We start from the raw sequence: 27,190 nt of genomic DNA, 5'->3' as shown, positions 1-27,190 counted from the left end.
GATAACTCTTCTAAAAGTTAAAATTAAAAATTTTGTTTTAATCTTTAACAAATATTGATACAGATTTTTACTTTTTTATAGAAATGTATCTAATTAAATACTAATATAATTTATGACAGGGACTGAGTATCTAAATCAAACATTATTGTCCAACAAAAACCACAGAGAATATGCACTGGACTAAATATGGGCTCAGGTAAAATCTAAAAGCCCATTAAGATGTAGCAAAAGAAAAACCTAGTTTAGCTTCCGTGTCTCTTACTTTATAAGCTAACATCACCCGTCTCCTACAAAATTCGTCGCCCAGTTTCTTCATCAACTCAGCGGCTCCTATCTTCTTTGTTCTCTGGTAAAACCTCATTTAAGGATCTATACAGTCTTAATCTCTGTATGCTCGTTTTGAATTCGAACTGTTCTCTAGAAATGGTTTCTTAAGCTTAGTTTCCTATATATATTATGGTTTCGAATTGATATACAATAATCTTGTTTTGTTTTGGATGTATGATGTTTAGCTTAAGGAACTTGAAAAGAAAGGTAGTAGAAAGCTATGGCTTACCCACCACCAATGAAGCAAGGAAAGACTGGATTTGAGGAGCCACAAGAGCAGATTCACAAGATCAGAATCACTCTCTCCTCAAAGAACGTCAAAAACCTTGAGAAGGGTGAGATTCATTTTCTTGATTTAGCCTTCAAGTTTGGTTCTTTACTTTAGATCTTTTAATGGGTTTATCCGCAATATGTATATATAGCGTACTGGAACTTGGGTTTAGTCTTTAGTATTACACTGAAACCTGAAATGGCTGGTCGTTTACTTAAGGATGTGTTGTGTTTTTGATGGTTAGTGTGCACTGACTTGGTCCGTGGAGCTAAAGACAAGAGACTGAGAGTGAAAGGACCAGTGAGGATGCCAACTAAAGTTCTCAAGATTACCACAAGGAAAGCTCCTTGTGGTGAAGGTCAGTAATCAAATCTCCCTTCTCTTTTTTTTGAGGAATTTCACATCTTGTTGTGTATATGTTAGGTAGATTGTCTATGTGATTCAGAACCTACTTTGCTTTGAGTTTATTATCAACTAGAAATGCAGAACTTAAGATAGTAAAAGGAAGAACCTACATGTTTGTCTAAGTTTTTTTTGTTTTGTGAATTGTAGGAACCAACACGTGGGACAGGTTTGAGCTCCGTGTACACAAGCGTGTGATCGATCTCTTCAGCTCTCCTGATGTTGTGAAGCAGATCACTTCCATCACCATTGAGCCTGGTGTTGAGGTCGAGGTCACCATCGCTGATTCTTAGATTCATGCGCTTTAATTTACAATCTTGTCTTTGAATTCCATCGACTTCTCTCTTTTTTGTTTTACAAGGTTCAGACTTGGTACTTTTTTTCCTATATGTTATCCTTTTGAATTTGTTATTGTTAAAACGTTTAATTTTCTAGTTTTGTTTTGCTAAAGCATTGAGCCCGTACCACACTATTTAGATTTTAGACAAATGAGGTATAACTTTAATTCATTCGTAGGGTTAGGGAAATGCAATCCGTTATTCGTAGGGTATGGATTTGGAGCTTGAATTTTTCTAGGTCTAATATAACAATTTTCTGAAGATTAAAAGTTGATTACAAAAAAGAAAGTTATTATTATTGTTATAAATAATAATCCTTAGAAACTCAACATGAGAAATTGATGGAAAATGGTGCTTTTATATCGTAATCTCGCATCTCAATAGAAAAGTAAAATTATACTACTATTTCATGGTCAAAAGGAGTTTGTCTTTTTTGCCGACTCATCAAAAAGGATTGAATAATCTTTTTTTGATTTCCCATTAGGATTGGATCAATCAGACATCAAAATATCTTCAATAATGGTGACGTGGACATTATTATGGCTAATAAACCGGTCAGCGATCGTAGCCGTCCATTATTTCTTAAACCGCTTGATCGAACAGCCGCAAAACAACGTAGATCCTCCGTAGCAAGAACGGACACGATATAATAAATAAATAAATAAATAAAAAAAAGCGAATCGTATAATAAACACACGAGAATCGGTCTAAAAGGTTGAAAACCTGAGCTGCTTCTTCTTCTCATCGATCAAAATGGGGAATACGAATTGCATCATCGGAGGTTGCATAGATCAAGCGAGCGTTGGTGTGGTTGAACGCTGGGGTCGATTCGAGCACATAGCCGAGCCTGGTTGCCACTTCTTCAACCCTCTCGCGGGTCAGTGGCTCGCCGGAGTCCTCTCCACCAGGATCAACTCTCTCGAGGTCAAAATCGAGACCAAAACCAAGGTTCGAAATTTCGATATCCTCCCCCACTGCGATCCTCGCAAAGGAGATCTTGGAATGAATTAGGTTAATCTGTTTTGGTTTTGCAGGATAATGTGTTTGTGCAGCTGATTTGCTCGATTCAGTATCGTGTGGTGAAAACTAACGCTGATGATGCGTTTTACGAGCTTCAGAACCCTAGAGAGCAGATCCAAGCTTACGTTTTTGATGGTAGCTTTCTCTCTTGATGTTGTTTTTAAACTCTTTGTGATCTTTATTTGATTCTTGGTTTGTATGTTTGTTTCCATATCATAGTGGTTAGAGCTTTGGTTCCGATGATGACGCTGGACGCTCTTTTTGAACAAAAGGGAGAAGTAGCTAAGTCTGTTCTTGAAGAACTCGAGAAGGTATATATATAATAACATGCTTCTCGTCTTCTTTAGAGTACCGATTCTTGTTAACTGTTATCATGTGTAGATGTGTTTTGGATTGCAATGAGAACTTATAATATTATCGCAGGCTATGTAATTAGTGTGCTTTCAGGAACTAGTAATGGCAAGTTCTGTTATGTTTATGGATCATGATTGTAATTGTTTCTTCAGGTGATGGGGGCTTATGGATACAGCATTGAGCACATCCTTATGGTTGACATCATCCCTGATCCTTCTGTACGTAAGGCCATGAACGAAATCAATGCAGGTAAACTTCGTGATCTATTACTGGGGAATTATTAGTGTCTCATGCTCTTCATGGTTATAAGATTCTTACAAATTGAAGCATATAATGTTTTATATTTTTATGTTAAATTTTACACTTTTAATGGTGATGGTTCTATTTCTCATTTGTGTCTCAAAACCAAATTATTTTAATGCAGCACAAAGGCTACAGCTCGCTAGTGTTTACAAAGGAGAAGCTGAGAAGATTCTCCAAGTGAAAAGAGCCGAAGCAGAGGCGGAAGCCAAGTACTTAGGCGGTGTGGGTGTTGCTAGACAGAGGCAAGCAATCACAGACGGGTTGAGGGAGAACATAATGAACTTCTCTAGCAAAGTAGAAGGCACTTCGTCCAAAGATATCATGGACTTGATCATGATCACACAGTACTTTGACACCATGAGAGACCTTGGAAGCTCGTCTAAGAACACAACCGTGTTTCTGCCTCACGGTCCGGGACACGTGAGGGATATCAGCGACCAGATTCGTAACGGTTTGATGGAGGCGTCCAGTGCTCGTGTCAGCGACGGAGTCTAAAGAGAGATTCACTTGGGATTGTGAGTTGGGTTTGCTGGTTTTGCTATTTTTATTATGGTTTAAATTACATTTTAGCACTTGGGTGTGTGTTGAGTTTATTTGGATGTTGCTTCCTTTTATTGTTTATGGTTTTATTGGTGATAGTTGTATTAGTGATATAAATAATAACCCAAAGTACTTTGAGCTCTTATTGTAATATTCTGATTTCTTAAAAACGGTGATGCATAAAGAGAGCTTATAAACTGTGAATACAATTTGTTCTTTGAAGAATAGATCTATACTCGGTTTAGGACTAGGGTTTCTTTCTTTGGATACCTATAGTGATCTACAAGAAAAAAGGACAAAAATGTGTGAGAACATTAGATGATTGAAGTCAATTGGGTGAAACATTTAAGTAGTGAGGTTTTTACGACTAACATTCTTATGCAGGTTTTATCATATGGCTAATAATGGAGACAATTATAACAACAACCACCATGGAAAGAACAATAACCCATTGTTCCAAATTTCCAAATTCAAACTTTAGTGGAAGGGAGGGATGTAACGTTTGTTGAAGATTGAATTAAATAACAATCCATGAGAAGTTGGATCGAGTTTAAGAAGATATACAACAAAGTCAATCAGAAAACTGGGTTAATCACTGATGGGAAGCACCAAGGAGACTTCCACGTAAAGGAATATGATCCACACAATCATGTTTTTAATATAGAAACCCTCTGTCCTTCTCGAAAGGTTTGGGTGTCCAAGTTTCATTATTGACAAACGTAGCACGAGTATTGATTTGACTTGAGTTAACAAAGACCCATGTGTCTTAAAAGACTTGGGGCTTAGGAAGACTTACTCGCTCCTTTACGTATAGTTTTATTACAAAATAAATGTTGTTATCGATTTTCAATGCAAAATTTATTAATTTTATGCAAAATTTATTTTTCTGTTGGTTAAAATATGGTTAGGTGTATAGATAATAGTGTTTTTTATAGGAAATGTACAAAATTAATTGTTTCTTTAATCCGTGTGTCGAAACCTAAAACGACATTTATAATGAAACAGAGAGAGTATTAGACCATGTCCATCGCAGAATTGAAGAGGGGTTCTTTACTCTTTAAAATAATGAAAAAATTAAGAAAAAGAAGAGAGAAGGAAAAAACAGGTTCTAAAATAGATGATTTAAGAACCGGTATTAACCCTTCACAGCCACTTGTCTTTTAGTTATTGGTTAAGTTTATTAAAGTTTTATTGTTTAATTTAGCTATATTAGAAATATTTAGATTAAACTGTTAAGAACTTCAAAATAGATTTCAACCGATGAAGTTGCTCTAGATGGAGTTGCTCTTAGAGCATGATTATTGGGGGTTCTTAGAGTGGGGTTCTTACCAGAATATAAGAATCTGTCTCTTAACTTTTAACTAAAAAAAGTTAAGAACCGGCTCTTAAAACTCTTATTTAAGAACTGTTTTTTAGCTTTTTTAGTTAAAAGTTAATAGACGGATTTTTATATTCCGATAAGAATCTCACCCTAAGAACCCCAGAGATCATTCTCTTAGTTATCAACTTAGCTGGCAAGGAGTTTCTTCTTTGGTAATAGTTCACTTGTTTAAATTAGTCATTTATGCAACTAAAGTTTCAACTACTTTATTCAGCAGTCGTTGTCAACTTCTACTTGTCTAAGAAGTATCGTCTTCTATTTAAATGTCTCTCAAAGCCATCTCTTTCGCACAAACAACAACTTTTCTTCTTCTTTTCTCTCTCTCCTCTCTCCACTCTCTCTCTCTCTCACTGCAAAGATGATAGATTCTACCTTGGAGTTCGTCAACAAAACCACTTCTAATTCTTTATTCATGTTCCTCTTCTGTAACTTGATCATCATCTTAATCCTCTTGGGAAATTCTAAACCCGGTTCGGAAGATAAATCAAATTCCGGTTCGAAGGAACCCATGTTCATACCTGAATCGGTTCTCTCTTCCAAATCCATGTTGTTATATGAGTCGACGACTCTCAATTCAAAGCCCGGTTTAAAGAAACCCGTGTCGATACCTGAATCAGTTCTTTCTTCCAAACCCGTGTTAGTATCAGAATCGGTTCTCTCTTCTAAACCCGGTTTTGAGAAATCCGAGCTGATCTCTGAGTCTACTCTCCCGCTAAATACCGGTTTACAAGAACCGGGAGTGATATCTAAGTCGGTTCTTCTCTCCTCCAAACCTGCCGGTTCTGATCAATCGTTGACTTCCAAATCCGGTTTGAATTTAATATCTTCTGGGTTGAAAACCGGTTCAGACTGTTCAGAGAAGGACAAAAGAGGGAGAATGAGGAAGAAACAGAGCTTGGAAGTAGAGAATGAGAGCTTGGAAGTGGAGTGTGTGCTTCGAAGACGAGTTGAAGAATTTATTCGTAAAGTTAATACTCAATGGAAATCAGAGAACACCAACAGAGATTATCTCTTATACTAATCAGAGTTTTGTTTTGTAATTACCAAATGCTCTATAAAAAACCTATGAATGGGAAGCAACAAGTCAAAAAATTAGAGTGACTAAGTGAATTCATAACTGTAATTCTCTTCTTTTAAAAAAACTCAAACTAGCTAAATTCTGTATCCAAACCACATCATACTCCTGATATTTCAAAATTTAAAATTTATGTGTATTTTTTTGTAAGTAACATGTTTCAATAATTTAAAACCAATAATTAAATTTAAAAATAATAATGTCTCATTGTTAACTAATAAAAATATGTAAAACAATAATATATTTTTAATATTTTTTTCACAAAAAGGTTTTAAATTGAAGAAATTTCAAGTTATAATTTATGATTGTTAATATTAAAAATTTGCGATGTAACAAAATTAAAAGAAAGTTACAATCCCCACTACATGCAAAGCTAAAAACTTGCTATGGATTATGATATTAATGATAGAGTTGGACACAAGGCAAGGACCCGCTAATTTTAGGATATTAGATATTTGGCTTGTTCAAATAGTTAAACTTGTTATTTACATTTGATCCATTTAAAATGAGTAATTTATATATCAAGTATTTGTCTAAATTTTGATTTTTTTCAAGTTACTTGTTCCGCTACTTGGCCGATTTTATTATTCAAGTAGAAAATACTTAATTATTTGAATTCAAAATGCTTAAAACTAATTTTCTTGTAATAAAATAGATTTCAGGTTGAAAATAGTTTATTAGACTTTAATATTTTAATAAAAATTCAATGTAATTTCAATTTTAATTACAAATTTCTGTTGAGTTTTGTTTATGGAAACACAAATGTCAACATTTAGAGTTTTGTTTATAAAGACATAAATGTTCGCAACATCTATTTAAATATTAAGTATATTTATTTATATCATAATAAGTACTAAGTAAACGGATTAAGTAATTACAAAAATAATGAGAGTTAATGTTTGATTTGTACTTGTAAATATTTGTTATCTGATTTAACAATAGCAGATGCTTACTTTTTCAAACCGAGTATGGAGCAAATAGTAGATACATGCTGAGTACCAAATAGTTATTCACAGCCCGAATAAAAGATATGAAAAGGGCTATTATCAAGTTGACAAATTCATGAAGGTTGCTTAGTTGAACCAAATCAACAATAATATACGTGTTTGATGTAAGAAATTCAAATTAATTAAATTTTTATCTATCGAAACTAGATTAAAGCATATCAGTTTTTTTGGGGTAAACTATCGGGTTTAAATTTGAAATTGTGTAAAGAAATATTTTGCTATAGAACAAAGTTTTAAAGGAGAAAGGCAAAATGACGTTGATGCCAACACATAGAATCAAGGCAGAAAGCATATCATATATTTCCTGATCCGATTCAAAAAGGATTTGAGTGAACAAAGTGCAGCCATAGTGTTATCCAATAAAATAAAATCAGACTATGCTTAGGCTCATACATACAACAAAAAAAATGGATTAGAAAAATAAAAAAAAAGCATTATCTATGAGTCGCAATAAATTTGGACTGATGTAGTTTAGTTTGGTTGGCGGAAACTGCAATTTATATTAAGGTTTGTTAGATAGAGAAGGGAAAAAGCATCTTTCTACTTCATCAAATGTCAATAAAAAAGAAGCAAAGTTAACAGATGAATCAATCCGAAAAATAAGATATGATTTCCTAGACCAGATTGATTTATACAGATCATATTAAAACGCTTGACAACTAAAGACAGTATCCAACTTTACAATTGTTTACTTGAAAATTGATACTTCTGTAAATTAATCCGACTCATCATTGTCTAAACTATACATATTTGAGCTTAATCAACTTTTGGTAAAGCAACATACAAAATATATTTATTCACTTGTTTAGCAAAACAAATATGAGTGCACCTCTTAACTTATTTTGGATATATAGATCACAAGTCTAGAGTATACATGCATATTTTAGCAAAAGAGATTTTTGGTTTTGATTCTGGTTCGGTTATTAAGGCTAACTGACAAACAACATTTCAAAATCATTTCAGTTATTAGTTCGGTTCGGCTGAACTAATCGCCTATCCACTCTTTACATTAATGGGTTCTTTAGTGCCTTGAGTCTCGAATTTTGCTCGTTCACCAAACTATAAACTTTATTTTGTTCACCCAAATTATAAACTCAAATGAGAAAAATACATGTTTATAAATCAGTTAGTTATAATGCAGACATGATTCTTTAAGACAAACTAATAAAAGTCACCTGATTGTCAAAATGAAAGTCATTAAAGAGTGAACTGAATGACAGAGAGCACACATAAGTTTCGCAATTCTACAACCACCACTTGGGGTAACCAAGTCAAAAGAACCCTAAAGATATTACATATCCTCTAATAAACCCTAACTCTTTAGTGAGAGATATCTCTGTTTAAATAAGACAACTAAAATCTTCAAGAAAAATAAAAACCCATTAGACTCTAAAGACCTCAAGATCACGATCGATGTTGTTCGGATTCACTCACTCAATAACCATCAACTTGGAACCTCGGTGTCAGATTCAGTATGGACTCCAAACTCTTCACCATCTTCACCTTCTAAGTTCTCCTCATCTTCTTCGTCATCCTCTCCTGGGAGAGAAGAGAAGAGATCCCTTATATGGTCAGCCGTGTTGTTTCTGTAGTACCCTTGGGCTGCGTTAGTGCTCGGCTCATGCGAAAACGACATAGGTGGTGCGGACACGGGTGGTGGCTGAATAACAACAGGCTTGTTGAGCCCGTTGTATCTAGCCTTTGGATCTTCCGCCGAGCCACCACCGAATGAGATGTTAGAAGCTTGTGTTGTAGTCGGAATCCCGAGCCTTTCTCCTCTTTGTTTCTTCATCTGCTGCTGTTGCTGCGATTCCTCTTGACCCCCCGCAACAAAAGTCCCTACCATTACCTGAAATAAACAGAAAATGCTTTAAAAATATAGTCCATTAGAAGGATCAAGAGTCCCTCATGTTCTATAAGTTTACCTGAACAGGACCAGCGGCTATAAAGAGACCAGCGAGACCACCACCAAAGACACGACCATCAGGTCCAGCGAGAGACACACTCATCCCTCCAGCTCTGCTTCGGGTTCCTCCACTCTCGCTTGGTATAAACGAACCCGTCAAAGAAAGAATCTCAAAATGTCCCTGATCCAACACAAATTGTTATAATTTAGTTTAAAAAAGAAAAAATATTTAAAATGAATCTAAAAGAGAGAAAAAGAGAGAGCAGACCTCATAAGTGAGAGTACCACCAGAAGTGGTAGATTGACGAAGTGTAACATTTGAAATGGGACCGTTTGCGGAAAGAATGCAGATAGCACGAGAGCCTTCTTGTTGAGAAAAAGTCATTATCTTCATCGTCACATCCTAGTATCAACCCATTGTAACCAGAATAAAATAAAAAAAAGATTCACAAATCTTAGTGAATCAACATCACAGTGATAATATTTTCATATTAAGGTCGGAAAATTTATATTTTTCCTAACAAACATTCAGTAAAAAATCATAATACATACCTCGCCGGCATTTACTGTGAGCACATAAGGCGTAAAACTTGCACTAGTAACAACATCTGCTGCAGTTCCTACAACTACAAAACAAATCAAGAATAACAATTAAGGTATGAATTCGAAATCTAACCAAACAGTTAAAACCCTTAAGCAACTAGATTAAGTTCTACTACTACTACTACATCTTAATCACAGTGAAGGCATAAGATCCATTAAACGCAGCGTATTGATTCTAAAGTGTACTACAAAGATTCATTTAACAGAATAGAAATGAGATATATAGATATTACCAGGAGAACTGTTTTGGAATTCGAACATTTGAGGATTCTTGACCCAACTGTTGTTGTTGTTGTTGGGAGGCTGCTCCACGCGTCCTCGACCTCGTCCTCTTCCTCTCCCACGCCCTCTTCCTCGTTTCTGAGAAGCAAACCCCGTCGACAAAGGAACGGAGGAGGAGAGTGGCATCGGAGAAAGAGTCACGGCCAGTGAGCCGTCGGGGTTATACTTTCTCGGTCTCCCTCTCTTCTTCTTCGCCAGCTCAGCAGAAGAATTCTCCACCGGCATTGTTAAGCTGAAAGGAGGAGCAGCATTCTCAGTAGCTTTAGCCGCCACGGCGGATGCAGATGCGGCGGCGGTGGTGTTGGGTAGTCCCGCCGGAAAAGGGTTAGGGTTTCCGGACCGTGGTGGGTCCATTTGGTAGACACCACCACCACTAGGAGGAGGAGGAGCTACGTGTTGTTTCAGACCAAAACTGGTTATGATGTTGCTGGTTCCTCCTCTCTCCTCCATCTGAAGATTCTGTAAGGAGGGAGAGATAAAAGGAGAAGAAGTAAGACACTTGAATCTTGCTGACCACGACAGGTACGAGCTTCTGAGACAAAAAAGACTTTTAAAGTACAGACAATAGAAAAAGAGATCCAGAGAACGTAAGATTCACAAGAGCAAAAAGAAAACAAAAGCAAAAGATGGAAGTTCAAATTAAGTGAAGAGGAAGATCAGAGCTTCCATGGCAGAACCTTAATTTCACTTGAATTTCTTCTAAAACATTCTTAATTACCTGCACAAATGAAATTGGTATTTTTTTTTGTCTCCTTTTTTCTATGGGGTGGGTTAAGTTTATGGAGAAATTTCTTTTACAGATGTGAGAAATTAGGGTTTTGAGAAAGAAAATGGGAAGATAAATAATAAAAATAAATAAATAAGATGAGCGGATATTTTATTACATTATTACATTTTGATATTATAAATTAAAAATGGGAGAAAAAATGAGAGAGAGAGAGAGAGACAAGAAAAGAAAAGAAAAGAAAAGTGTAAATTCAAAAACAATTGTAATAATGGGGTTAATTAGAAAATTTTCAAAAAGAGTTACACGCCACTCTTTAACAGTCTTGGAATTTGGGATACAGCTAAAGCTAAATTAATTTAATATAATGAGTAGGGGGGCAATTTTTAATTATATACAGTTGGACTTGGTTTTTGAGATTTGAATAGTATTAAAATAGAGAAAGAAAAAGATTTGAGTCTTTTCTTGGTTTCGAGTCATATGCCATTTTATAATATGTGCTCATTCTGTTTCATAATAGTTGATGTTTTAGAAAATGTTTGTTGTTTCAAAATAGATAAAGTTTTGATATATTTATATTATTTTTAATTTTATTGAAAATTGTGTAACTAATTAGATTTTGCAGTTATTTTTTTAATTGGTTAAATAATTTTTAAATTATATCTGTAAAATTTTTTTTTTTTTAAATAGATTTTTTAATATATATATAATGAGTTAAAACATCATATATATATTGTGAAACGGAGGGATAATTTCTTTTTCCAGTCTACCCACTTTGACTATAACCAATCCAATTGTCAGCTACGATATCTCTGTTCTTGCAGCTCTTGTCCTTGCCATTAGGTGTGGTACGTGAGTCAATGTGACTCCTGTCCTGCGTGGTATGGTTCCAAAATATAATGATGCATTTCAGCTTTTAGGGTACAGAAATCAAGCACATACTTTGACAAATGGTTAAAATGAATTTGAAAAGTTTTTTTTTTTTCATCAAACTTATTAATCTGAGACAAAAAGAATTCAAGTTCGTGTAGAGAAAAACGTTTAGTTATCAGATCTGCCACTTGATTTGCAAATCTAAATATAATCAAACATATTTCATATAGCTAGAATATTAGAAAACTCAGTGTTCTCTTCACCTTTGTATTATCAAGTTAATTATAGTTTGGGAATCAAAGAGAACATATATCTCTTCACTACCTCCCTGTCTCTTTCGGTGCTCATACATACTCTGCTTGATAGTCCAAGCTTCTGGCCGAGGCTATAAAACCTCTTGAATCAGCTAACTCAATGTCATCTATACTTCTGGATTTGCAATTGGGTCTATAGAGACAAATCAATCTCTTGATGAGTTGCTTCTCATCAAACTTGACAGTTCTTTGATCCATCTATAAAATAGAATAAAAGGACTTATCTCTGCTAATCACTTCTTGCGCTATTTTTGGAGCGTTTTCTTCTAGATTTTACATCTAAAACTCAACATTTTTGAGTTTTATTCTCCTGTAAAGTGTCCAGAGAGCAGCCTTAGACCACAAATGAAGAAGATCCATCAGACTCAGAGCTTTGTTCAGTTATCACTTTGTGTCTATTCTTTGGACTGAGAAACAACTTTTCTTGTTAGTCTCCAAGAAACCTTACACATGTGAAAACGGTTGCTTAAAGAAAAAGCCAATCATATAATTGACCTTTTTAACAAACCAAAGAACAATCAATTTGAGTTTTACACAAAAAATAAAGACAGAATGAAAATCAGACGTGGATCAAAGACTCGGACTGTAGCATGAAAGCGAGTCTTCGTTCCTCAAAGGAGTACTCAACAACTTCAACCTTTTCTGGAAGCAATCTTGCATTGTTGAATGGTGTCGCTGCAGTTTGCATCGGGACAGAGATTGTTGCTGGTGTAGATGGGATAGGAATCATCGCTGCTACATTCTTTGGTGTTTGCATCATCATCAACTTCTCTTCTTCCAAGTTCCTTACACTGTTGTTGTCCTTGACGGGAGTTGCAAATGCCGATATCTCATTCACTGCGTTGCTTTTCGGGGTTGGAAGAAGTTGCTGCGGCGTTGCTATGTTAGCCTTTGATGCAACCACCGTGGTAGGAAGGGGTGAGAATGGTTTGCGCACTAGTGGAGATTGCAGCTGTTCGCATGGATTCATTGACTGTTTCCTTGAGGGAAGTCCAGCAACATCAAGCCCTCTTCTTCCTGCAGGAGAATAAAATATTTCATTCATCAATGCAATTAAGAGAAACTACTCAACCCAATGATTCTATATTAGTTACCAGTTGATAAAGCTCCATCAATCTGGCGCTGATCTGCTTTCTTGTTAGGCTTAGGAGTCTGATGCATCCCTGCTCCTAAGGAGAGTCTTCGGTTGGTTGCTGCACCACCGGTTGACATTCTTGGAGCCTTTTTACCACCAAGAGGTTTTGATGGGCTCGGTTTTGACCCGTAAAGCGCCTCTTGTTCTGCTATGAGCTGTCCTTGGAGTTTCTTATGATCCTTTTAACATGTAGAAAACAGTAACATCACATAGAGTTACATTAGGAAGATTACACTGGCCAAAAAGTTTCTGATGGGAATAAGAGAAAGTACTTACCCGTTGGCGACGGTGTTCTTCTTCTCTTTCCTGCCTGAGTAAGTTATACTCCTCGAGCATGGAGAGTAGACGAATCTACACACGGAAAAAGAGGATTAAGAATGGTCAGCGATGATATAATAGACCAAAGTGCCTTAAAACCAATAGAGATTTTATCGAGAAGTCATACACCATCATAGAGAAATTCAATTCCCTTCTCTTGTTCCCAAACTATAGTCTTCGAGGCTAGTGCTTCAACCATTCCTGAATGAATGAACATAAAAAGATACTACTCTCACAATCTTTTCAGAGCATAAGCATTTGTTATATATTTGTTAACAAAGAGTAACTTACCTGGAAGTTTGTTAACAAGATTACGAGCTTTCTCAGCCCGCTTGAGAGTAAGATGAGCTCCTCGTCCAGCATTGTAACGGTTATCATCCTGTAGAGTGAAAAAAAAAACTGAAGTATCAGAAAGTATAACGAGCTTTGTGACATTACAAAGGTTTCTGTGATTCGGACTCTAACCCTGTTGTATTCTTCAAGCCAACTTTCTTCATCGCAAGCAGATAACCACTTCTCAACCTTTTCAAGTATCTCCTTTCTGCTTAAAGCTTCCTCTTTGATCTTAGAAATGTGTTGCTCAAGATGCTCAAGGACCAATGTGGCATCCACAATACCAGATTCTATGGCCACAATAGTCTGATCTATAGCACTGTCTGACACAGGTAACATGTGGGTTTTCCTACATATGTCTTCTAGCTCTGATCTTTTCTTCAGAACAAGTTCTTTCATTTTGCTTGCCTTTACCTCGTCCAATCGGGCAACCTCTGCTTCAACCTGGATACGGCAACGGAAGTAATGTTAAGGCTTAGACATGCACATCAAAAAGCTTACAATAACTTAGCTTGGTCATAGAACAAATGTAACCATGAAAAGTTCACCACAGCTTACGTATTTAATGAAGTCTTCAGAGAGACTATTGGCTTGAGTTATTTCATGCTCTGATGCAGCTATGTTGCAGGTGATATGCTGATACTCTTGCTGCTCTTCTATGGGAGTATCCATCAAATTCCAGAGCTCCAACATGGTTGTTGCTAGATCTTGAAGCTTTAATCAATTGAATAAGCAACTATGAGCAACAAGAACAAAGAAAAAAATCCAACATAAGTCGCAATGTAACTATGTCATTTACCTTCTGCATTCTCTGTATCTTAACCTTCCTCAGCTTTTGAACTGCAGCATCCAAGTTCTTAATCGTATGATCACTTAAACTTCTTGGTCCCTCTGGATCAGTTAATGTGGAATTAACTTTGTTAACAACCTCGTTGAAGTCCATTCCAAGTACTGAACAGTGAGAATATAGAGTACACAGGTGCTTCCGAATCGTCTCAACTCGATCACTCTGAGGGAAACAGCACCACAAAGAGTAAATAAACAGATAACCAAAAAAAGGAGGCAAAGTTCAACTGAAATTTCACCTTCTCCTTCTGAAGTGCTTGCAGATGGCAGTGTAACTCTTCAAGCTTTCTCATAGACAAGTCAGTCTCATCGACGAGTGGTTTCGATTGAGCATGTTCTCCTTGACCTTTGATATCATTAGTGATACTCTCTATCTCTTCAAGGACAACCATGAACTGGCTTCTTCTCTCGGTTTGCCTCTTCTGCATCTCTTCAAGTTCAGGAAGAATCGTCCCAAGCTCTTGTTTCAAGCTCCCAACGCTTTGATCAGACTTAAGACATACATAAAGAAGGTTAACATGGAGTAAGCTTCTTCAATAAAATCAACAACTTTCTATCCTAGTCACACACTCACCTGTCTCATATGCACAGGACGCTCCCCCAGTGCGGAACAGATGGCAGCTAGTTGTGCTTGAGCATCAGCAATAGCTTGTCTTAACTGAGCTCTACAACGATTAGCTTGGTCAACTTTTCTTCTGTAGACTTCCAGGCACTCACGTTCAAGCTCAAGCAACATCTTATCTCTATCAGTCTCAGTTTCTCCAACTTCATCCCAAATAATCTGATTTGAAGTAAACAAATCATACCAACTTCAGATAACCAAAAAAAAAAAAGAAGTTACGATATGAAAGACAGAGACTTTTTAATCAAATCACCCACCTGAAGTTCGTAAAGGAGAGATCCACATGTTGACTCTACTTGAAGCATCGGATCTTTTTTCACACTTGCCATTTCGAAATGCTTCTTCTTCTCCTGCTCAGAGATTGAAAAAGGAAACCCTAATTATGTCATTTCCAAAAATAAAACTGAGAAAATTTCGCTATCGTAAAAGACATCTCTATAAGCTAATTGAAGAAATAAGCATTGGGATTCCGAATCGAGTTTGACAAAAATTCAAATTTAATGGATGAAAGATTGGGAAGTAAGGGTTCTCAAATACTTGCCTGGAAACCGGGGATTTATCGGATACTTTCAAGAACTGATCAATTGGAAGAAGATCGATTTGATAAACTCTTCGACTGGCGTATTAATTTTCGAAACAGAGAAACAATTTGAAAACCTAGATCGGAGTGAGAGAGAGGAGAGGAATATAGCCGTTGGAAGATGTAAAAGGTCGAAGATGATGATGACAAGAGAGATTAGGCGTTACCGGGACCACTAAGCTCTTCCCCCTAATTCTTAAATTGGGCCTTCCTTTTCTAACTTTTTGAATTTCAAATATCGGGGCACAATCCAGTGCATCCCCGCTTAGCGTAGACAGTTGATCGTGACCGTCAAGATATGATATCGTCTTCAACGGTTGAGATCAACATACCAATGTATTCTCGAGCCATGCTAAGAAAAAGGAATTAATAAAGCATGGTTTAGGCCCAAATCTAGTCCACGAGAGATATTAGGGCCCACAAACGTTACCGAGTTTCAAACCAGTGTTACACCAAACGACGACGTTTCGATTTTAAACTGTAAATTACAAAATAGTCCCAACATTTATTTATTATTTTCGCTTCCGCCCTCAGCTCGAAGATCGTCGCAGGGAGGAAACTGGTGGGAAGTATTGTTCGCACATCACACGATCTCTCTCCATCGCCCGTCACTGATCCGTCACTAGCTATGGCGGTAAGCATCGCCGGATCTCAACCGTATCTCTTCTAAGCTTCACCGTTCCAAGATTCGAATCCAAATCACCTCAATTCCATTTCTTCTTCTTTTTTTCTTTACAGGAATCGTCTGGGAAGACGCTGATGGATCTGATCTCGGCGGATCCAACCCCTGTTCCTGCACAATCTACCTCTTCTTCGTCCTCATCTTCCACGCCGTCTCCCGCTGCCGCATCGGCAGCTTCGAGTATGCACCAGCCAATGTCGACGAAGACGACGCTGGGAGAGAAGAAATCGAAGAGAGCGACGTTGATGCAGATCCAGAGCGATACTATCTCTGTTGCCAAAGCTGCGCTGAATCCTGTTAAGGCCAATATCATGCCTCAAAGGCAGAGACAGAGAAAGAAGGTGCTGCTGCTTCTCTTTCTCTCTCTCGTTTCGATATCTTTTCATTGAACATTGTGTGCCAATTGTTGGATTGTATTGTTCAGTGTGCGTAAAACTGTGGGAATTGTTATCATATTTGATTGTGAGTATAGATTTGAACACTGTTAATAGGAGGAATAGAACTGCGAATAGCTTGAGGAATAAGATCTACTTCTATCTTGGATGTAATTTAACACGGTTTTGTATGTTGGAAATGACTTTCACAGCCAGTTTCATATACACAACTTGCAAGGAGCATTCACGAGTTAGCTGCCACCTTGGATCAGGTTTCAGCTTTTGCTCTGTCTTCTAAACACTCCTCTTCTTCTGGTGAAAATTGTATCTGAATGTTTCTTCTTTTCGTTCGAGTGAATAGAAAAGCTCCCAGAAACAATTAGTGAATCACGTGTTCCCTAAGCTTGCTGTCTACAACTCCGTTGATCCTTCTCTGGCCCCATCTCTTCTTATGGTATGTAGCGGTTGATGCTGGTATCATTTGTTTTTTAACTTTGTAATGGAGCATCTAAAAATGATTCATTCGGTTGGACTTCTTTTTACACATTAATGTTACATGAATCTTTAATGGTTTGGTTTTGAAAACTTATCTATCTAATAGAAACATCAGGGTTTTAGCATTCTTTTCTTCTTGTGATTGATACAGCTTAATCAGCAATGTGAAGACCGGAATGTGCTACGCTATGTCTATTATTACTTAGCTAGAATTTTGTCCGACACGGGCCTGAGTCCAGGGGGTGGTATCCCCACTCCTAACTGGGATGCTCTAGCAGATATTGATGCTGGTGGAGGAGTCACAAGAGCTGATGTTGTACCTCGGATAGTGAATCAGCTAACATCGGAAGCTTCTAATTCTGAAGTTGAATGTGAGTTTCACTTAGCCGTTGGTTTGGTTTCAAGCTTAGTGTTTTCTTGTATATGTATAAAATTCTGCCTTAGGGTTGAAATGTTGTTTTTACTAGAACCGAGAGGACTCTCCTAATCTGAGTTATCTTATAATGGTATTGCTTGTTAATCCTTCTTAATGAATATCCGTGTAGCCTTATAATCTTCTTTTGATGGAGACGATTAGAAATAATGACAGCACTTGTAGCATTCCCTTGCAACTTTCCTTCTGTGATGTAACTGGAGATGATTTTCTAACGTTTGCATTTGTTGTTCTCAGTTCATGCTCGACGACTGCAAGCTTTAAAAGCTCTGACATATTCACCGTCAGAAAATTCTGAGCTTTTGTCAAAATTGTATGAGATCGTATTTGGCTTGCTTGATAAGGTTTGTCCTACTACTAATGCTCTCTATTGTTTAACAAGATGCTTTGCTTATATTCCGTGAGTCTGGCTTAGTTGCATTCTTATTGTTTTTCTTATCTGTCAAGTGGTTCAGTTTAAGGATTACTTCCCAGTTCCATGCAGAAGCACTGATTATATTTCATGTCGCTTTCAGGTTGCTGACGTTCCGCATAAACGAAAGAAAGGCGTCTTTGGGACAAAAGGGGGTGATAAGGAGGTATCTTTCTCAACTCTTAGGTTCCTCCAGTAAAAGGCTTAAGGGTTCTAATAAGTCATATTTCCTGCATTTCATAGTTTTCTTTTTCATTAACTTGAGCGTTCTGTCTCCTTTTTTGCTAGTCGATCATTCGGAGTAACTTGCAATATGCTGCTATGAGTGCACTAAGAAGACTTCCTCTTGATCCAGGAAATCCAGTTTTTCTGCACCGTGCAGCCCAGGGGTAAGACTTTTTTCTGTTCTTCTACCTTCTATTGAAGTGATAAGACTATTGAAATATTATAGTTTAGGTGGTTTTTCAAATCTTCACAGAAGCAACTGTTTTTTTTAGTTATGCATGGATTGAAAACTTAGCCTGGTATCCACACTATTTGCAGTGTTTCATTTGCTGATCCTGTTGCGGTGAGGCATTCGCTGGAAATACTAGCTGAATTAGCAGCAAGAGACCCCTATACAGTTGCAATGACATTAGGTATATAATTTATTCAGCTAATTCAGCCTTCAATTTTAATTTTTTTGCCATTCTATATCTGTGTAGACGCATGTTTGTCATTCAAAATTTGACATGTCTCTTGATCTTTGCTGCAGAAAAGCTTGCGTCTCCCGCAGGTATGATTTACAGGCCTAGTCTCTTAACATTCATTTGTTTATGGTTGATTTTATGTTTGCTTGTTTGATTATAAAGAAGTCTCTGGAACACGAGTTCTTAATGCATTCTACGAATTTATTTTCTTATGAGATGTATCTCGATATTAATGACAAGCCAACTCCTCTTTATATAATCATTCAAGAAGGTTACAAATTTGGGTTAGTTGATATACCTTTCTTGGATGCACCAAATTAGGGGCCTTGCAAGATATCCTACATTTGCATGATGTGCTTGCTAGGGTTGCCCTGGCTAGGTTGTGTCACGGTATATCCAGAGCTCGAGCGTTAGATGGTAAGCCTATCAAGCTCTTTCTCTCACTACTGCATGTCCTCGTTAGCTGTTATTTACAAGTTGGTAGTTTCCTTTCCAATTTCCCACAGAGAGGCCTGATATTAGAGCCCAGTTCAACTCAATTCTCTATCAGCTCCTCCTAGATCCAAGCGAAAGGGTATGCTATGAGGCAATTTTGTGCATTCTGGGAAAATACGATAACACCGAAAGGCATGGGTTCTATGACTTTGCTTTCTGTTGATTCATTCTTTCTTGGTCTTGAATGACCAAAATTTACTTCATCATTTAGGATGGATGAGCGTGCTAGTGGGTGGTACCGCTTGACCAGGGAGATCCTGAAGCTGCCTGAAGCGACATCCAAGGATAAATCTAATAAAGCCAAGCGCCCACAGCCCCTTATTAAGCTTGTAATGAGAAGGTAGCCTAGCTCGATGGAAGACTCTATTTAGAATTGTAGATCTTATGGATTCCCTTTCTTCGCTAGAATGTTGCTTTAAATTGTAATGATTCTGTTTTCTGTCAAAGAACTTCACCAATTGATCCTGTCCTTTCAGGTTAGAGAGCTCATTTCGCAGTTTCTCAAGACCTGTACTTCATGCAGCAGCAAGGGTTGTGCAAGAAATGGGAAAGAGCAGGGCTGCAGCGTTTGCTATGGGACTAGAGGACATTGATGAATCAGTTCATGTAAATGCATTTTCTGACGCTCTGGATGATGCTGAAACAAATGACAGTTCTCACCCAGAAGGTACATTATCAATCTTTCTTACAAACAGAAATTCACATGAAGTAAAATCATGTTTTTGTCACAAACAGAATTACGGAAAACTATTTTTATAGCTGGTAGAACTGAAACTACAAAGCCCTGAAGATTGTGATAGTGGAGCTCCTCCCACTTCCTCTTACAAACCACCAATATCTCTATATAAACCCTTCCCCAACTCTCTCAGACACTATGTAGTTAGAGACTAAAGAGACAAAGTTGTGAGTAACCACAGTAAATCCCAGTTACCCTAAGTTAGATCGTAGTGATAGAGCCTTCCTTTAAAGTCTGAAACCACTGCTTCTATTAGTTGGTAGACTTGTTTAGTTAGATGCGTAACAGATGCACAAATATCTTTCTAAATTTACATGGAGTGTCAAAGTTCATGCAAGCTTTCGTCATTTTTAGAATTTTGTTGAATTCAATTGGTTCAATACTGTTCAAAGTCACTAACTAAAAATGTAAGTTAAGTCATTGCATCTAAGCTCTGATGGTACATCAATATTATTATCTGACTGTTTTGTTCTACCTCGAATCTTCACGAAACTAGAAATGTTAGTGTATTCAGTACTGTAATAAAATGATATGGTGGTTTACCAGCCTTCTTTTTAGAGCTAAACAAAGGAACATGTTCTTCCTATCGCCTTGATTTTCATTTACTTATATGAATATGGAGGGTTTCTTATCATCTTTTGAGTTGTAACATGTCCTGTATCACTTTGTATTTACCTTTTATCCTCTGTTGTTATACCCTTATTTTAGTCATTTTAATTGTTGGACTATTGCAGGAATACGGAGAACATCATCTATTTCCGCAGGGCCTGGTCGCAATGAGACAATCGCAAGTTTACTGGCTTCATTAATGGAGGTGGTTCGAACAACAGTAGCATGTGAGTGCGTGTATGTCCGGGGAATGGTTGTCAAAGCATTGATATGGATGCAAAGTCCGCATGAATCGTTGGATGAATTGAAGTCAATTATTGCCTCGGAGCTTTCCGATCCTGCCTGGCCTGCATCTCTAGTTAATGATGTTTTGCTTACTTTGCATGCCCGTTTTAAGGTAAGTACGATATCTTCTTCTTTTGCAATGGAGACTTGGAAAATTGTTATTCTCTGTTGAAGATTAGACCTGGAATCCTATTAGAACATTTATGATGTACTAGTAGTTAGCACTTTTGTCCTTCTGTACTATATTCACTTGGAAAAGTGTGACAAGCTGTAATTGGATTATGCTATACAGCTTAGAAGTTTTAGTAGCTTTATTTTCTTGTCAATAATTTAAGTAGATTGTTTTTTGTTGGGAATCTTGAATTTATTAGTTTTTTAACAAGAGGGATTGGCAGAAAAATTCCTACACCTAGGAACTTATGACAGATTTCATCTGTGAAACTGAAGCAAACTTAAACAAATTCGTTGAAGAGTCAAATGTGAACGGTTTTTTTCTCTAGTTAACTTTATTTATTTGTGTTTCACAGGCAACTCCAGATATGGCTGTTATTCTTCTCGAAATTGCCAGAATTTTTGCTACCAAAGTTCCAGGGAAAATTGACGCTGATGTCTTACAACTGCTCTGGAAGGTATTCTCTTCTCGCTAACGGCATCTTAAAGTTATTTTAATTTACTTAATCTGTTTGTTGTAAACTATGATCTTCCTGTTTCAAAATTTCAGCGTGTTAGACAATTTATGTTATCTCAAGTAGTGTATTACATGATTTACTAATTGATCAACTTCTAGACATGTCTTGTTGGAGCTGGTCCTGATGGGAAACACACAGCTCTGGAAGCAGTGACGATAGTACTCGACCTGCCACCTCCACAGCCGGGATCCATGTCAGGATTGACATCAATTGATAGGGTCTCTGCATCAGATCCAAAGTCGGCTCTGGCGCTGCAGAAATTGGTGCAAGCCGCTGTAAGCATTCCTCAGAAGGGTTTACATGCATTTGGTAAGGTTTCCAACAGACTAACTTAGAACGAATACTGTGGCAGGTATGGTTCCTTGGAGAAAATGCAAATTACGCCGCTTCAGAATATGCATGGGAATCGGCAACTCCACCAGGCACTGCACTTATGATGTTGGATGCAGATAAAATGGTTGCTGCTGCCAGTTCTCGCAATCCTACTCTAGCTGGTGCATTAACTCGCCTCCAGAGGTGTGCCTTCAGTGGTAGCTGGGAGGTATACCACTATATTTTGTTAAACTATATGAGTATTACTTGTAGGATTTCCTGCCTAAGTGTTTATGTTCTGGGGATAAACAGGTACGAATTGTTGCAATTCAAGCTCTTACGACGATAGCCATTAGATCTGGTGAACCTTTCAGGCTGCAGATATACGAGTTTTTGAACACTTTGGCTGAGGGTGGTGTACAGTCTCAACTTTCTGAAATGCACCTGAGTAATGGGGAAGACCAAGGAGTTAGTGGTACAGGACTTGGGGTCCTAATAACTCCGATGTTAAAAGTTCTTGATGAAATGTATCAAGGACAAGACGAATTAATCAAGTAAGGAAGAAACCTGACCTTTTTTCCCCTGTAATTCATGCATGTATGTAACCTGTATATGATTTTATTGTTGACATATGATATTTTTCTTGACAAGGGAAATACGCAATCACGATAATGCAAACAAAGAATGGAAGGACGAGGAGCTGAAAAAGCTCTACGAAACACACGAGAGGCTGCTAGATTTTGTTTCCTTGTTTTGCTATATTCCAAGAGCCAAGTATTTACCCCTGGGTCCGATAAGGTACATTCTGAGTTCTGAACCCATTTTGTTAATAAGGTTAACTCATTCTAGTGCATCATACTTACTTAGGATACTAAACCCTTAGTATTGTTTCCGATAGACTTCTTGCGTTAGCTTTTTATGTCATATGTATATCTAGTTTAACATAACCTCAATCCTGACATAAAAGAAGAAGGAAGCATCATTTTTTCACAGATTCTGACAAAATTCAAGAACCATATCAAAGTATATACTCTATTAATTAACAGAAAATCAGATTCTTAAATTTCATGTTTGGTGATCTTGATGTGGACCTTTCTTGTATGCATTACATGCTTGTGTCCCCTGTAATGCTTGTGTCCACTTTCCCTGGTTTTGTTTATGTGATTAGGTGCATTTCTGTCTCTATTGCCGTTCTATATGAAGACACTGATATGTTCTTTTGTTTTTTTTTCACACCTAACCTATGAAGTGCAAAGCTCATTGACACATACCGCACAAAGCACAATATCACAGCATCTTCTGGGTCAACCGATCCAACTGTTGTTGCTACTGGTATTTCTGACTTAATATATGAGTCCACTCAGCCTGCCCCTGCTGCGTCTAACTCCAGTGGTCTGGATGATGATCTGGTGAATGCTTGGGCTGCAAACCTTGGTGATGATGGTCTACTCGGAAACAACGCCCCAGCTATGAGCAGGGTCAGTTGCCATCTTTATCTCAGTATTCATTCATACATGATTACATTATAGATGGTACCTATGTTTCTACGTCTCCAAATGAATCTCGTACCTGTATAATACTTTTCAGGTCAATGATTTCATTGCTGGAGGTGGAACAGATGCACCAGACGTTGATGAGGAGAATGTCTTCTCTAGACCTTCAGTTGGCTATGATGACATGTGGGCTAAGACTCTTTTAGAAACTAACGACCAGGAGGTATAAACTAGCTTTATTAATCTTTAAGGCGTTCTTCGAGTTGACTGAAATAAACTATTTCTTAGTTTTAGAGATGCTAAATAAATACTTTCATTTGCATTTACAGGAAGATGATGTGAGGTCAGGTTCATCGTCTCCAGATTCTACTGGATCAGTGGAAAGCTCTATATCCTCTCATTTTGGTGGAATGAATTACCCATCATTGTTCAGTTCAAAGCCTTCCTCTTCCTCACAAACAACGGTAGGCTACATCCAAACTCTTCCTTGTTCCCTAGTATACTATTTTTGAAAATTATCGGCTATAGAGTTTCATGCTGTTATACATGCTATAGTGCTAGAATATAATCATTCAGATGAGTTATTATGTCTTTAAGCTCCTAAGTCTGAGTTACAATGAAAACTTATAACAAAAGGACATATTTAAAAGGTAAAGGCATGTTCATAGGTTTAGCATAAAAAAGAAGCTTGAACTACATATATGAATCATCATAAGAACTTTTGAATGATCTGTGCCTGTATGGGATGCAATCCAACACTCAGCTAATTTTAACTTATATGAAAACGCAAACTCAAATAGGGAAAATCGGGTGGAAGCAAATACCAGTCAACATATGAAGGCTACGGTTCCCCGGTAAGCTGATATTCTTTTTCTGTGTTTGTATGTATTTATGTGGCGCTGACATGACCTGATGATTCCTTATTCTTCATTTTCCTCCTTTTCAGATTAGAGAAGAGCCTCCTCCGCCTTACTCATATTCTGAGCCCCAAAGTCGTGAATCGTTTGAGAACCCAATGGCAGCAGGGTCTGGTTCTAGAAGTTACGAATCAGATGATGAAGAACCAAGGAAATCTACTGGTACAAGATTTGGAACAGCGCTCTATGACTTCACCGCAGGAGGAGACGATGAGGTAAACTTTTGCGTTTTTCTTCATTCTTTAGTATGTTCTGAAAAGGAGCAGTTAAACAAATTAAGAATATGGATGTGATTCAGACGAAGCTTCCTTCTTCCTTGTTCAATTTTATCCATTTTTTCTTGTCTATATGGTAATCTTGTTCCTGAAAAACAACTTTTGAACACATTTGGGTTTGTGTTTTAGCTAAACTTGACGGCAGAAGAGGAATTGGAGATAGAATATGAAGTTGATGGCTGGTTTTACGTAAGTTTAGAAAGACAAACGCTCGAGTCTTTGCTAGGATTAGAGCTTTTTAAAGAAGAAAAATAACTAAGCCTAACTGGGATCAACTTATAAACTGACAGGTAAAGAAGAAGCGGCCTGGGAGAGACGGGAAGATGGCTGGACTTGTACCCGTTCTCTACGTCAATCAATCGTAAGTTTTGTTGAGAAGCCCGAGGGTGAGTACTTAGATAGATGCCCAGAAAGTTCTGATCCATGACTTCTTTGAAAAGATAATGTTAAAATCAGTGTGTACATGAATGAATGTATTTGTTGGGGTTTCATGTGTATTTCATTGTTCCAAATGCTTGTTATTTGTGAGCTTAAGTTTATTCAAAAAAAAAACATTACTCGGGTTATTACCATTTCTACATTTGAATGCATGTTTAAAATTTGCTCTTTGAACACGGACTATACGGTTATGCAAATTCATACATGAAGTATGTTATGGCTGAATCATGAAAGTGATAAACATAATTCTAACATCTTACTCCTCACACCATAAGATTTGTATACTAACAAATTGTATTGGTTATATTTAACTTCACAATGTTATGTCATCCTGGCATACGCACCTCAGTTCATTTGCAATATCAATACGAGAGAGAGTTTAGAATACTCTGATCTGATAAAGAAAACTTGAAATAGATCCATCCTCTCCGATAAAAGCAGAGCCAAACTCAGATTTGTGGGTACCATTTGTTCAAGGGTTGAGGAAAATACAGAAAAAGAAGTTACATAGACATGGACATAATCTGTCGAGCAATGCCAGGTTCTTGCTGCAACAGCTCCTTCAAGCTGTTCTCCACTTCTGCAATCTTCTTCTCCAAGTTCTCCTTGGATGTCTGACATTAATCAATCATTTCAATGCTTACTCTTACAACAACTTATCAGAATCTTTTAAATCCTCCAAGAAAAATACAAGATTTATATTTTAATACCTGAAGAGAAGCAATTGTAGCTTCGCTATCCTTGAACTTCTGCTCTTGTTCAGCCTCTAGTACACTCTTGGGCTCTAGAAGAAACCTGTTCAACCATGTAATGAAGCAACAAAACTATATTAAATCAGCCTTCTTCTCCCAATAGCCTATGTTGGAAGGATGAGTATTAAGTTAAACCACTCACGTTCTTCCTGAAAAAACAAAAACAAAAAACAGAACACAACAAGTTAGACGAAAATGAAAAAAAGCTACTTTCCCTTATGAAACCAGAGAGAAGGGGTGGTGAATCAAATTAACCTATAGACTTGTAAGTGTTTGTATCTTCAGGCAATGGTCGTAGCTCCTCCAAGGTTAAGTAAGCACGTTTTCTGTCTCCCTCTTTGTTTCGCATCTGAGTCTGCACCTAAAAGAGCCGTAATATACACATTCACATATAGATATCAGTTTTGATTACCATATGAATCCAATTCAAACCGCTGTTATAAACAAACAAAGCTTTTTAATTATGAAATGAAATATATAAAGAGGCGATTCCCAAACTCGTACATAATTCAAGAACTAGCTAAAATCCAGCATTGTACATTTGTCTCAAACGAACAAACATTTGTAATATCAAATAAATAAATAAAAGAAGGAAGATGATTGATATGTACCTGCTTCAGCTTCCCGGTGAGATCGATCATGCTTGCTTGAATCTCTAGAAAAGCCTGTTAATAAATTACACTATTAATCGCCAAATAAATCGACCTCATCTAAGTAGATCTTTCTAGAGAGAGGTAATTACAGTTCGGGTTGCTTCGTCCGCCATGTCTGCAGATCTCCCAACTCTTCCACCGTGCAGCAACAAAGGTCTTTTCTTTCTTTCTTTCTCGCTTTAGGGTTGAACAAAATGAAAAACAATATTTCGGGTTCCAGTCCCTTTTGTTCGGGAATATGTCAACTAAACCCTCAAGTTATTAAAATTGCAAAACAAACCCCAACTGTTGTGTTCATTCAATTAACGGGTTGGTGTATGTCTCTCACTGAAATGTTTGTTTTTGTATGAAGAAACACTTTTGTTTGAATGATTGTTTTTTATAAAAAAAATAGTCTTCACTCATATAGTCCATCTTGTTTTACCTCCGAACCCATATTGTTTTACATCCGAATGTCGACAAGGCAAGAGTCTTTTCAGTTCAAATAGAAAAAATGATGATAAGATAAATGGATTTTATAAATGCGGCCGGCATGTATATGAATCTATAAAATTTGGTGTAGCCTTTGGTGGATTCTACATGAGAAAAACCAACAGTTGGGTGACTTGGGTCCTTTAAACCAAAGTGGTTTTACTTGCCAAACACAACATCTCATTGACTTTAATCTCAAACGCATGTACATAAAAAGAAGACGAGCAAATGTGTCCCAAATAAACAGTCACCTCCTCGAAAACAAATGTCCCATATCAATTGTTCGGGGTAGATTTACGTCCTCCTTCAAGGCCCATTAGACAATGTACTAGGCCCATTTGGCTAGAAAACCCTAGACATATCTTTCTATAAATAAGGAGCTCCTCCTTACGAGAAAGGACACATTAAACACTTCTTACAAAGAAT

General features: G+C 37.1%; 7 protein-coding genes across 11 annotated transcripts; 4 read left to right on the top strand and 3 right to left on the bottom strand.

The window, feature by feature from the left end:
* The first annotated feature begins 236 nt into the window (after nt 1–236).
* On the top strand, nt 237–1,453 carry LOC106387934 (40S ribosomal protein S20-1). Its single transcript, XM_013827874.3, has 4 exons — nt 237–349; nt 513–662; nt 843–956; nt 1,151–1,453. Exons 2-4 carry the CDS (start codon nt 548–550, stop codon nt 1,291–1,293), a joined length of 372 nt encoding a protein of 123 aa, XP_013683328.1. The 5' UTR covers nt 237–349; nt 513–547; the 3' UTR covers nt 1,294–1,453.
* Nucleotides 1,454–1,920: 467 nt separating this feature from the next.
* On the top strand, nt 1,921–3,759 carry LOC106387935 (hypersensitive-induced response protein 4). Its single transcript, XM_013827875.3, has 5 exons — nt 1,921–2,286; nt 2,373–2,493; nt 2,578–2,669; nt 2,865–2,961; nt 3,137–3,759. Exons 1-5 carry the CDS (start codon nt 2,092–2,094, stop codon nt 3,508–3,510), a joined length of 879 nt encoding a protein of 292 aa, XP_013683329.1. The 5' UTR covers nt 1,921–2,091; the 3' UTR covers nt 3,511–3,759.
* Nucleotides 3,760–5,073: 1,314 nt separating this feature from the next.
* On the top strand, nt 5,074–6,161 carry LOC111203925. Its single transcript, XM_022698074.2, has one exon. It carries the CDS (start codon nt 5,295–5,297, stop codon nt 5,955–5,957), a length of 663 nt encoding a protein of 220 aa, XP_022553795.1. The 5' UTR covers nt 5,074–5,294; the 3' UTR covers nt 5,958–6,161.
* A 2,036-nt stretch (nt 6,162–8,197) lies between these two features.
* On the bottom strand, nt 8,198–10,687 carry LOC106387937 (AT-hook motif nuclear-localized protein 4). Of its 5 annotated transcripts, none has more exons than XM_013827877.3 (6): nt 10,487–10,687; nt 9,761–10,268; nt 9,477–9,550; nt 9,193–9,327; nt 8,944–9,105; nt 8,198–8,867 (listed from the first exon to the last, which is right to left on the bottom strand). In XM_013827877.3, exons 2-6 carry the CDS (start codon nt 10,257–10,259, stop codon nt 8,463–8,465), a joined length of 1,275 nt encoding a protein of 424 aa, XP_013683331.1. In that variant the 5' UTR covers nt 10,260–10,268; nt 10,487–10,687; the 3' UTR covers nt 8,198–8,462. The 5 variants fall into 5 exon arrangements, with proteins under 5 accessions (XP_013683331.1, XP_013683333.1, XP_013683332.1 ...); XM_013827879.3 differs by having other exon boundaries at nt 10,528–10,680; XM_013827878.3 differs by having other exon boundaries at nt 9,761–10,341; nt 10,528–10,658.
* A 1,499-nt stretch (nt 10,688–12,186) lies between these two features.
* LOC106387938 (65-kDa microtubule-associated protein 3) lies at nt 12,187–15,756 on the bottom strand. The gene is made up of 12 exons (XM_013827880.3): nt 15,516–15,756; nt 15,232–15,324; nt 14,927–15,133; nt 14,592–14,843; nt 14,306–14,515; nt 14,065–14,220; nt 13,639–13,950; nt 13,465–13,552; nt 13,301–13,374; nt 13,132–13,206; nt 12,815–13,034; nt 12,187–12,737 (listed from the first exon to the last, which is right to left on the bottom strand). The coding sequence occupies exons 2-12, from the start codon at nt 15,301–15,303 to the stop codon at nt 12,280–12,282; spliced, it is 2,124 nt and encodes a 707-aa protein (XP_013683334.1). The 5' UTR covers nt 15,304–15,324; nt 15,516–15,756; the 3' UTR covers nt 12,187–12,279.
* A 278-nt stretch (nt 15,757–16,034) lies between these two features.
* On the top strand, nt 16,035–25,016 carry LOC106387939. Its single transcript, XM_013827881.3, has 27 exons — nt 16,035–16,188; nt 16,293–16,577; nt 16,823–16,882; nt 16,972–17,064; nt 17,257–17,476; nt 17,776–17,882; nt 18,054–18,116; nt 18,239–18,339; nt 18,494–18,588; nt 18,705–18,725; nt 18,961–19,056; nt 19,146–19,266; nt 19,346–19,474; nt 19,611–19,801; nt 20,605–20,876; nt 21,292–21,393; nt 21,552–21,728; nt 21,806–21,994; nt 22,078–22,319; nt 22,417–22,563; nt 23,015–23,243; nt 23,353–23,481; nt 23,588–23,722; nt 24,059–24,112; nt 24,205–24,390; nt 24,580–24,639; nt 24,741–25,016. The coding sequence occupies exons 1-27, from the start codon at nt 16,183–16,185 to the stop codon at nt 24,813–24,815; spliced, it is 3,585 nt and encodes a 1,194-aa protein (XP_013683335.1). The 5' UTR covers nt 16,035–16,182; the 3' UTR covers nt 24,816–25,016.
* Nucleotides 25,017–25,264: 248 nt separating this feature from the next.
* LOC106387940 (probable prefoldin subunit 1) lies at nt 25,265–26,588 on the bottom strand. Its single transcript, XM_013827882.3, has 6 exons — nt 26,383–26,588; nt 26,252–26,305; nt 25,896–26,001; nt 25,783–25,789; nt 25,599–25,683; nt 25,265–25,502 (listed from the first exon to the last, which is right to left on the bottom strand). The coding sequence occupies exons 1-6, from the start codon at nt 26,404–26,406 to the stop codon at nt 25,392–25,394; spliced, it is 387 nt and encodes a 128-aa protein (XP_013683336.1). The 5' UTR covers nt 26,407–26,588; the 3' UTR covers nt 25,265–25,391.
* Nucleotides 26,589–27,190: the final 602 nt, after the last annotated feature.

This window comes from Brassica napus, chromosome C3 (assembly GCF_020379485.1).
Source record: "Brassica napus cultivar Da-Ae chromosome C3, Da-Ae, whole genome shotgun sequence".
NCBI lineage: Eukaryota > Viridiplantae > Streptophyta > Magnoliopsida > Brassicales > Brassicaceae > Brassica > Brassica napus.
This window is presented reverse-complemented; position numbering and strand designations above follow the sequence as displayed.